This window comes from Cebus imitator, unplaced genomic scaffold (assembly GCF_001604975.1).
Source record: "Cebus imitator isolate Cc_AM_T3 unplaced genomic scaffold, Cebus_imitator-1.0 Scaffold318, whole genome shotgun sequence".
Taxonomy (NCBI): domain Eukaryota; kingdom Metazoa; phylum Chordata; class Mammalia; order Primates; family Cebidae; genus Cebus; species Cebus imitator.
Window position 1 is genome coordinate 1,467,779 of NW_016107633.1, and position 11,174 is coordinate 1,478,952.

Sequence of the window (11,174 nt, forward strand, 5' to 3'; positions counted from 1 at the left end):
AAAAGGCAGGACCAGGTGCAGTGGCTCACGCCTGTAATCCCAGTGCTTGGAAGGCCAAGGCAGAAGGATTACTTGAGGCCAAAAGTTTGAGACCAGCCTGGGCAACATAGTGAGACCCCATCTCTTAAAATGAAAAAAAATTAGCTGGGCACAGTGATGGGCACCTGTAGTTCCAGCTACTCAGAAGGCTGAGGTGGGAGGATCGGCTCAGCTCAGGCGTTGGAGGCTTCAGTGAGCTCACAGCACCATGTCTGGTGGGTCAGATGGGATGGACGTCAACGCCTTCTCTTGCCTGGCTGACAGGGTACATGGTGACCACTCCCCAGCCAGCTCTGCAGGAAGGCGCCTCATTTGGTCTAAATGGTGAATTCCCACTGTGGGGTTACCAGCAAATAGAAGCAAGTGAGTCAGGCTGGAGCCTCAGTCTGGGGTGGCCCCACAGCGGGGCTATCTTGATGTAGTCTGGACATTTGCCCCTGTCCAAATCTCACGTTGAAATGTGATCCCAGTGTTGGAGGTGGGGCCTGGTGGGAGGTGTTTGGGTCATGGTGGGATCCTTCACCGGTTGGTGCCGACCTTGTACTAGTGAATGAATTCTCATGAGATATGGTTGTTGTAAAGTGTGGCACCACCTGCCCCCAACTCTCCTTGTTCCTGCTTTCACCAGGTGACATACACACTCCCACTCGCCTACCACCATGAGTAAAAGCTCTTTGAGATCCCCCCCAGAAACCAAGTGGATGCCAGGGCCACGCTTCCCGTCCAGCCTGCAGAGCCGTGAACCAACGAAACCTCTTTTCTTTATAAATTGCCCAATCTCAGGTATCTACTTATAGCAGCGCAAGAATGCGTAAACACATGCCTGTTTGCAGGAATAGTGCCCCCTACCCACTGGCCCAGGCCTGAGACAGGCCCTGCAGGGCAGATGTGGGCAGCGCATCCTTCTTACCTGGAATGGAGTCAGGCAGCCAGTGGGGCAGCCTCATTACCACAGTGGCCCAACTGCAAGATAGTGATCGGTCCAGCTCCAGCCGGCCTTGGGATGCATTGTTCTGGCTGCCACGTCAATTACTGAGCTGGCCTGGAGCTGTCAGGCCTGTCACAGCTGTTGCTGTGATACCCTAAAGAGCCACAAAAGTGAATCTGTCTTAAGTGATGCTTCTTTGAAGTGCTCTCCGCTGCAGGCTGCTCTGGCCTGAGGGGGGGCACTCCAGATCCCCTGGGGAGAGTGGGGCTTCAGACTGAAAAGGGCTGCCCAGGGGCTCAGGGATGGGTGCTCGGATCCTTGGAAAAGCTCCCAGATGGCTGCGCACAGATGGTCACTGACTGTACTCACAGGGGTCCCAGAGTCTGGGCGGCGGCCCCAACTCAAGTACAGTGAGTGGGCAGCGACAGTTCCAGGCCTCCCCACCCCCCACCCCCAATATCTCCAGTGTCTTCTCTCTGGCATCTTAGGGAACACTGAGGGGCAGCTGCAGCTGAGGGGTCATCCTCTGTGCACCCCCTAAGAACAGAACAGAGACTCTCGAGATTCACAGATTACAAGGGCAAGGCCAGGGACTGCCTGGAACACTCAGAGGCTCCAGGCGTGAGTCTAGCTCTTCCCTGCTGAGGGTCTGGAGATTTGCAGTCTACATTTGAGAGCTGGGGTCAATCTCCCAGAGCAGGGCCTTGAACCTGGAGTCAAGTCCAGCCAAGGCCTGGGGCAAAAGCAGCTCAGGAAGGCTCTGGCCTGAGGATTATGCCGGCTTCTTTGAGGGGTCTGAGTTGAGCATAACACAGGCGTGGTGGTGCACACATGGAATCCCCAGCTACTCAGGAGGCTGGGGCAGGAGGACTGCTTGAGCCCAGGAGTTTGAGCTCCTATGCTGAGCCTGGGCAACACAGTGAGATCCCATCTCTTAAAAAAAAAAGACACCAAACTCAAGTATGGATGCCAATCTTGGGCTTGTCAGTGGCTGGCTGTGGGGACATCACTTCCCTTGGGTATCTGTCCAAGAGTCCCTTTCTGCTCCCTTCTGAATGGCCAACTCTTTTTTTTTTTTTTGAGACTGAGTTTCACTCTGTTGCCCAGGCTGGAGTGCAGTGTCTCGGTCTTGGCTCACTGCAACCTCCGCCTCCCAGGTTCAAGCGATTCTCATACCTCAGCCTCCTGAGTAGCTAGGATTACAGGTATGCACCACCTCACCTGATTAATTTTTGTGTTTTCAGTAGAGATGGGGCTTCACCATGACTGGTCATGAACTCCTGGGCTCACCCACCTTGGCCTCCTAAAGTACATGAATTACAGGCATGAGCCACTGCGCCCACCCTGAATGGGTGGCTCTTGCTTTGCCCAGTCCAGCACCCTGTAGCAGCAGCAGCCCCCACAGGGCCATGTGGGCTGGCCAGGGGGGCCCCAGGCCATCAAGGGAGCACAGACAGCCTGCCCTCCACTGCCCCCTCACAGCCATGCTGGGTAGGGCTGGCTTCACACCCCCATACCACACCCATACCTAAACCACAGGCCCTTTGCAACCTCAGTACCTGCATAGTCTCCAAGCCCTGGGGTGCTGACTGCAGGGTGGGGGAAAGTGGGGAGGGTGGAGAGACCTCTGAGGGCTGGATGTTGGGAAGTCATTCTGGAGGTGACTGGGGAACTGGGAGAAGAGTGAGGCCCAAAAGGAAGTGGGAAAACAAATTTGGATTCTTACCTTATGATGGAGGTGAGGAGTGGGGACATCTGAACTCAGGCAGGTTGGGCAGGAGTAGGAAAAGGGGAGGTTGGATTTTGCAGAACCACCAAGCCAGAGGGCTGGAGGGTTCGGTGAGTCAGGGGTGTGAGGGTGAGGGAAATGTCTGGGGGGCTCTCCCAATAGCATGCTGCCAGGACCCCCAGACAGGGAGGTCAGGAATGGAGAAGCCTTTGGAGAGAATACCTGACCCTGGCTTATGGTGAACCAGAGACAGACTCAGGCGGTGCCTGCAGGTAACAGCTCTCAGCTGGAAACAGGTGAAACAGAGCTTGGGTGAAACTGTCCATTAGCCAGATCTGGGCCACACACCTCGGTTTTGGAGGCAGACACACACCAGCCCTGCAACTTCCAGCATCCTTGAAACAGACCCACATCACCGCCTAATGCCAGCCTCATTAGCTCTGAGCACAAGAATATTAAGTAGATGTAAACACTGGAAATAGCTGGAATGTTCACGATCTTCATGCATACTTAGAATTTGCCATCATCACAGTATTCACATTATTCAATAACATGAAGTCTTCTAAGGCAATCCCTCAGCCAAGACCCAGCCCTCTTCCTGTTCTTCTTTGCTCTCCAGCATTTTGGGGGTGTCTCCTTGCTCCAAGAGAGGTGCCATTTATAGGGAACTCAAAGCCAGTGTTTGCCTGGGTAGGGGTGGAGGAGCTTACTGGGTTCCTGGAAGACAGTGCCTCAGGTCCCTGAATTCCCCTCTCAAGGCCTCCTAGTGTCTGCTTAGCCTCTGCCCGCACATCTCCACCAAAGCCCCTGTAATTAGACCCGCCGGCTTTGCAAATGGAATGTGCTCCCGCGTAATGGCTGCTCGTATGGCGGTTGGGGTCACCGTACAAGGAGAGCTAAAGAAGACATCTGAGCTGTTTCCCTGCTTCCTTTGAAGTCCAACCAGCGTGGCTGCTCTCAGGACGAAGAGAGCCCACCGCGGGCACAGAGGCAGCCCCTCCAGGCTGCGTGCATTTCCGGAGGCATCAAGGCTTCAGTCTGGAGCACCGTGTGTGTGTGTTGGGCACCTCTTTGCAGTTGTGAAATGTGCTATTCCAGGAAACAAAGCAGCCTGGCTTGTGCCTTCTGTCTTTCACTCCTGTGTGTGGTGGGGTTGAGGAGCGGGCCAGGTAGGTGTGTGGAGGGCCGTTCTTTCTAGAATGAATGATTCACTAGCAGAGTGAGCAGTGATTCACTGCTGCTCAGCCCACCACGGCATCTTCTGCAGGATTAAACGTCATTCCTTCTAATGACTTGATTTATGTCCGCAGGATTACAGCTCCAAACAAAATATTGTGACGATGGCAATAAATCACATGGGGGATGCTAGCATGTTTTTTGCCTGGGAGTTGATTACAGAATGTGTAACAGGGAACATGGGGCAGGGTGAGCACAGCACAGGTGTGTCAGGCAGTGGGCACTTTGACAGAGGCATCAGAAGGTTTCCTTGCCAGAGGCTTCTGTGAAAATCTGTGGTTGCAGACAGCAGGATTTTGGAAATCTGGAAGTCCGAAGGAAGGCATCATCCTGAGCCCCTGGGGGGTGTGTGGGTGGTGGGCATCCCGAGAATGTCATGTCCAGCCTTTAGCCCTGCTGCGGCCACAAGTGAGAGACATGAGGATGAGCCAGGCTAGGATGGTTCTGCAGGGCTGAGCGCCTCGGAAGGAGGAGGATCCGGCGGCAAACACGTGCCCCTGGGCCAGCATCTCTCACTCAGATGCTCAACATAAAGGGATCCTTTTCCACCAAGACCCTGCCCTGCAGAGCAGGATCTCAGAGGTTCACATCCACAGCAGATTTGTGTAGATCCCAGCCTGAGCTCAGGAGGAAATTGGTAGCTTTGCTCTTCCAGCTCTGTTCTTAGCTGGTCTGAGAGGCTGTCAGCCCTGCCTCCAACATCTGGGACAGTTGTCCCTGTGAGACATGGCAGAGGCTGGAGCTGGCATGCGGGTGGGCAAACACAGCACCCTGGACTGTTCCCAGGAGTCCAGCTAAAGCTCCGTCCTGGTTGGAAGTCTGGGAGAGGATGAGCCTCCTCTTTGGTAAAGTCGATCCCGTCCTTGGATCAAACCAAAAGCAGAGGGAAAAGGGATGACAGCGGCATGGGGTTAAGACGCACTGCAAGGTCTCCTGATCCCAGCAGAACAGTCCCTTATCCTGCCTGGTGTGCTTCCTCCAGAGAGAAATGTGTCCTCGGAAGAGCCCTGCAGCCTAGAGTGCTACAGCAAGGACGGTTTGCTCATAAAAGGTCATGGACCAGGGTGACTTGGGGATGCCAGGTACAAGGCAGTCCATTAGTAGGTATGTGGCCTCAGCCTGGCTCATGGCACACTTGACTGGCAGGTATGAGTGAGGAGGGGGCTTGTGCCACCCAAGGGTGTCTTCCATGTCAGATGTGATGCACTGATAATGGGGAGAAGCATTTGAGGGGCACACTGATGGCAGGTAGGATGGTACACAGAGGGCAGTGGGGGGATGGTGTGGGGATGGTACATGGATGGTGGGGGGATGGTGGGTGTTTGGTGGGGGATGGTACATGGATGGATGGTGGGGGGATGGTGGGTGTTTGGTGGGGGATGGTAGGTGGTTGATGGGGGATGGTGGTTGATTAGTGGGGGGATGGTGAGGGGATGGTGGGGGGATGGTAGGAGAATGGTGGGTGGTTGGGGGAGGAAGGTGGGTGGATGGTTAAGATGGTGGAAGGATAACAGGTAGATGGCGGGCAGGTGGTGGTGTTTGAGGTCCTGAGGAAAGGATTGGAGATGGGCCTAGCAAGGGCTGGGGCTGGAGGGGACAGGAGCGGAGATGGAGAAGCTACATGCAGGCTACATGGGCAGGCTCCTGGCCACCCCCGCTGGTGAAGGTGCAGCCTCTGGTTGTGCCATCTGCCTGGGCAAGAGTGACCTTCCTGACGTATGTGGCTTCTGATGCCCAGGCAATAGCACAGGTGACAGTGGCGGCTCCAATTCAAATGCAAGTCAGCTTCCTCGCAGCCCCCAGTGCACCCCACTGGCTGCAGGGAAGGCTGTGGCTTCTTTCTCCACTGAGCGCTGAAAGCAATCTCCAATGTCAGAAGACAAAGCCTTTGCTCAGCGTTGTTGAACACGAGGACAAAAAAAAATGTTGTTTGTTTTATAAAGTCTGGCAAATTTTGATAATGAAACCTTTAGAACACCAATTCTGAAACCTTTCTAATTTTAGGCAGATAAGGAATAATGGTAACGTATTTCAACTTCAGAAGCAAAAATAACCTTTTATCACCTAATTTAACAACGTTACTGGGGAAATATGTTAGGAGAATATAAAATGCTATTTCAATGATAAAATATGCTGTCTTGGACAGCAAGGATTTTAATTGCCACAATCAGAGTCCAAACACACTTGCATGCCAGCTCTGACAGACACCGCTAATGACAGGGTGTCCGTAAAGAGAGGCAGCAGGAAGGGTCAGATTCGACTTCTGAGGCTCCCCTGGGGAACGGCCTAAAACGGACAGCTGCCTGGGCTCTGCCATGCTCTTTAGTAGCATTGCCTGTGAATTACGAATCGGTTCAGATATTAATATTAATCGGCCAACACATTAATATTAATCAGTTAATATATACTTCCCATGACAACAAGAGATAAAGGAATCTTATTATGTGGCGGATCAGGGAACACGAAATATCTAAGTGGATTTCCTCTGGACCCACAGCACAAAGAAGACTAAGCCTCTTAAACGTGTCATCTCAGCAGAGTGAAGCCCGGCTCATGCGTGGGCCAAGTAATGAGCAGGAAAATCCCCGTGGGAGCAAATTCCTCTCCCCGGGGAAGAGGCAGGGTGGTGCTTCCTCCCAGGCAGTGGGCAGGTTGGGGGGACTGCGGTCAGCATGGGCAGCCCCCACTTCATCCCAGGGCTCACGGGCTCTGGCAGCTGGGGTGCTCCATAGCCCCCAGACGGAGCCTCCCTTTTGTCCTGGGGTTTAGGCAGCTGAGGCAGCAAATCTCACTCCGATCCCTGGGCAGAAAATCTCATCCGATCCTGGGTGCAGGGTTGGTGGGCACAGAATGGCTGGCCAAGCAGGGCCCACGGCTGCCCAGAAGGGGAAACACCACGATGCTACCCCGATCCCTGACCCCTCCTGGCGCTGGTGGAGGGGGAATGCTCATTCTGTCATCGTTCATTTGGAAGCTGGTGCTGCAGGCCCCGGGCTGAGGGGCAGCAAGAGGGTGGAGAGAGATGATTCCACTCCTGTGGGGGCTTTAGCAGGATAGGTAGTAAAACTATCCCTGTGTGGCATGAGGACACTCACTGAGTCTCTGAGAGGTTAAGTGGGTCACCCTCATCTACACTGCTGCCCAGGTGGGCTGGCAGCACTCAAGGTCCAGGCCCGAGCTGTCTGATTCCATGTCCTTGCTGTAACCACTCACTGCTGCTGCCTGCCAGTGCCCGGCGATGGTAGGCGGGCCAGGCAGTGGGGTGGGAGGCTCACAGCACGTCTCACTGCCATTAAGCCAGTGTCCACAATCAGAAAAGGTGTCCAGGCTCTTGGCCTTGGGCTGCCCACACTGGGGTCCTTGGGGAGACCAGCCTGAATGGTAGGGGCCACTCGAGGGCAGAAAGTGACCTACCTATGCCTGCTCACTGGCAAGCTGCCGCCAAAGCACAAGCATATCTGAGCACAATTAACATTTTAAGCACTAATTATTTCCCTTGGATGTCTATGTCTGAGGATCCTTCAATTTCAGTTTAATTGGAGAAAAATGGTCATCAGTTATTGAACAGCGGGAGGGCGGCTCTGAGCTTCCCAACACTGAGCCAAGCCATGAATCCTGCGAACATATGGGTCCCTGCCGTGGCAGCTGGGCAGACGAGCCAGGCGAGGGTGCGGTGGGCAGGCTGTGGGCACCCTGCCCCGCCATCCCTGACATCTGCTGGGAAGGCTTTTTGGCCAAGTTAATCACTTGCCTTTTTAGCTTTTGCATTTCGTTCCATTTTCTGCAACAGCATCTGTTGCAAGAAAACCAACTGCAAGAGGAAATGGGATTCATTATTAAAAGGAGAGCTTGTAACTTCCCCATCACTCCCCCTTGTCCTTGATGATAATCTGAGCTCATAATGAAATCCTCAGGCCCTCCCCGGCTTGGCTGGGAGGGTTGCCAGGCAGTGTGGGGTGGGGGCAGCACCTCTGCCTGCTGCTGAGGGGCACCAGCGGCGTCCTAGAGGAAAGGCTTGGTCTGAGGGGGTATCGGATGCCCCAGCTGAGAGGCTTGGCCCAGGGCCGACCGCTGCCTCCACCCTCCCTTGGGGGTGAGCAGCTGGTGCTTGGGGTCTCATAGGAGAACCATGAGGCTCTGCTGCTCACACTTTCAGGAAACAAAAAAGAATGCTTTATTTTGCTTTGCCTGGTTTTATTCTTTGGTTCCCTATGGGCAACCAATTAAGAGGATCAATACTTCTGGATCCTGATGGGAAAGTGGGCCGCAGGTGCTTGGCTGCTGGTGGACGGCAGGGAGCGGCTCTTGCCTCTGGCAGCCTTCAGGGATGGTGGAGCCTGAGGCTTAGGTATGGGGGATGCAGGGTTGGGTGTGGGGTACAGAGGCAGGGTGGCCCAGGGCACAGGGAGGTGCTAACTCTGGTGGCTTATCTTCCTGGATGGATGGCTCTCAGATCCAGGTCCTGGGGTCACCCTGGAGGGGACTGAGCAGGAAACCCTGAGGTCTGTCCCAGCATGTGCCTATACTGGTGATCACAGCCCCTACAGGGGACAGCTAGTTATGAGGGATTGGAGCAGCTGAACTCAGTCAGGACCCTACTCAAGTAATAGGACCCTGCCCCAAAGTGCATCCTCTCAACCCCACTGACCCTGATTAAGTAGCCCTTGGTGACCACTGTGACCTCATGCTGTCACTGCCCCCCTGAGGCCACCCTCCTCTCTTGGGCTCCAGATCCCCTTGTTGCACCCCTTGGCGAAGTGTCCCACCTCCTCAGGGTCCTTCCAGGCCTGAGCCTCTGGCCCGTCTCTGGGCGTTTTGGTCTTCCAGGCATGCCAGCTTCATGGCCACACCTAGCCAGGGTGCCAGGCCTCCCAGAGGACTCAGACAGCTCAGCCTGTGGGCAGGAGGAAGGCAGGAAGCAAGGCGCAAAGCACGTGCCAACAGCTGCTGAATGAGGCAGGCCACGACCCAAATCCTTTTGTGAGCTGGGCACTCAGTGCACCAGCTAGACAGCGCCAAGCACGTGGCATACAACCTGCCCACAGCTGAGGCACATGTCCTTCCCCCCTTTGGAGCCTGACCTTGGGTCTCCTGGCTCAGCAGCCTGGGGCCTCTGGGAGGCACACCCACCCACCTGTAGCACCTACAGTGCCTGGGAGGGAGGTGGGTGAGTAGCAGGAAGACCAAGGACTGCAGGACCCACCCAAGTTACTGGCCCCAGTGACCACCCAGGGACTGAGAGGCAGAGCTCGACCCTGCCCTCCATCACCACTGTCTTCATCCGTGATGGGGTTCATTGAGCACCCACTGATTCCAGCCACCCACAGGTTGTGAAGAGCTCATAGCATTGGCCCCATGAGATCGGCATTATTTTGCCCCAGCTTGACACTGATGAAGTTGTGATATATGCACGGTTAGCCACTAAGGTCACACAGCTGGCAAGTGGCTGAGCCAGGGATCGAACTCAGTTGTCCTTGACTCTGGGTCTGCTCTCCTTGCCACCTGCTGTCTTCCCTTGGAGCTTTGTTCATGGCTGAGAGACAGAACCCATGGTGAGCTGGGGGAGCCCTGGACACAGCTGCTCTTGCTGCCGTCCCTGGGGCATGCACACCCCTCCTGCCTGCCAGGGCCTCTCCTGGCAGCCCCCTCCCTGCTGCTCTGCCTCTGGCACTGCCCAGGCCTCATCTCACAGGAGTGCTGAACTCCTCTGACACCCTCAGGGGTGTGCACCTGTGTGATGTGAGATTCCCATCCTCACTCCTTGAGGCTCTCCTGTGCATGAGCCTCCAGTCCTGATGCCTGCACCTCCCTCCTCCTCCAAGGCCTGTCACACCTTTACCCGTGGTGTGGCCTCTCCTTCCTTACTGCACTGGTTTCTGCATGAAGCAAGGTGGCCTGGACACTGGGGATCTGAGCTATGAGAGCTTCCAGAGGGCCCAGGACCGGCAATTCACCTGTCTGCAGCCTCAGTTTCACTCTCTGTATAACGGGAAATCAGGGCTTACTGTCCAAGGCTCTGTGCATCTCCTGCAATAGAGGACGAGGTGAGGAGCCCGGCTGTGGGCTTGCTGAAGGAGTCTGCCAAAGCCCACCACCCCCACCATATTGAGAAAGTAAGAGAGACAGAACCCATGGTGAGCTGGGGGAGTCCCGGACACAGCTGCTCTTGCTGCCGTCCCTGGGGCATGCACACCCCTCCTGCCTGCCAGGTTCCCAGGTCTGGGCCAGACCCTTCATCTCCCTGTCCCCAGCTGGGACCCCGGCAGAAGGGGAACTCAAACCAGGAAGGCTCAGGGAAAGGAACCTGAGGTGACATGGCCATGAGCCTGCCCAGTGGCGCTGGCACCAACGAGCGGGTGGCACTGTGTGATGGCCAGAGCATGGGCTGTGGGTCCCAGCTGTCCTGGCAGAAGCCGTGTCTCCACTTCTCACCAGATGCGAGGCCTTGGTCAGGTCCAGACCCATCAGGTCCTGCACTTCCTCCCTTGAAATGTGGAGCTCCCTGAGCTCACCCCTCCTCCAGTGGAAGCAGAGTGCTGGGGCCTGGTGAGTGCCTGGGGCATAGCTACATGACTATTGGTTCAGGCCCTCGATGCCAGGGGTCAGACAGTGGGAAAGGACTGACTTTGGACGAGTGGTGGGCAGCATTTTCCTGGGTGCTTGGCAGGAGGGAGCGCTAAATGGGACAGCTCTGTGGACAGCCCCTCATCCACCTCCTCTTCCTATCTGTCCTAAGGGACAGGAAAATCTCCTTCCTCAGGCCATGTTCCTCCGGCACCAGAATTCATTAGAAGTGTGGACTTTGCAGTCATACCTAGCGGGCAAGTGCAGGGGAGTCAGGAGACCCACCGAGCCACCTCCTCGACCTCCTCAAAGAGCTATGCACCACCCTGTGTGTGTCAGCGAAAAAAATCGCAATGCTTAAAAGGCTTCTAGACTTGCTTTTGGCACGAAGCATTTCATTCATGCAAAAGAAAATATACTACACTGTAAAGACGAAGAAAACAAACAGCCAGGTATTCACCACCCAGTTTCAGAAACAGAATTCTGTCAACATCATTGAAGCTCCCTCTGCGCCCCTCTCGGACAGTATACTCCTGCCAGGGTAACCGCTTTACAGAATTCTGTGTTTATCATTCCTTTCTCTTCTTAGTTGTGTGTGTGTGGTGTGTGTGTATGTGTGTGTGTGTGTGTGTGTGTATGTGTGTGTATGTGTGTGTGTGTATGTGTGTGTGTGTGTGT

General features: G+C 55.1%; 1 protein-coding gene across 3 annotated transcripts in view; it reads right to left on the reverse strand.

The window, feature by feature from the left end:
* CHST8 (carbohydrate sulfotransferase 8) overlaps positions 1-11,174 on the reverse strand; it is a 140,827-nt gene that overhangs the window by 13,089 nt on the left and 116,564 nt on the right. Inside the window, exon 1 of one of the 3 annotated variants that reach the window (XM_037729810.1) lies at positions 950-1,352. The exons of the other annotated variants lie outside the window; for them this stretch is intronic. Coding sequence (XP_037585738.1) covers positions 950-986 — 37 coding nt within the window. The 5' untranslated portion in view covers positions 987-1,352. Of the gene's footprint in view, positions 1-949; positions 1,353-11,174 lie in introns of those variants that run through there. 3 annotated transcript variants of the gene reach the window in all.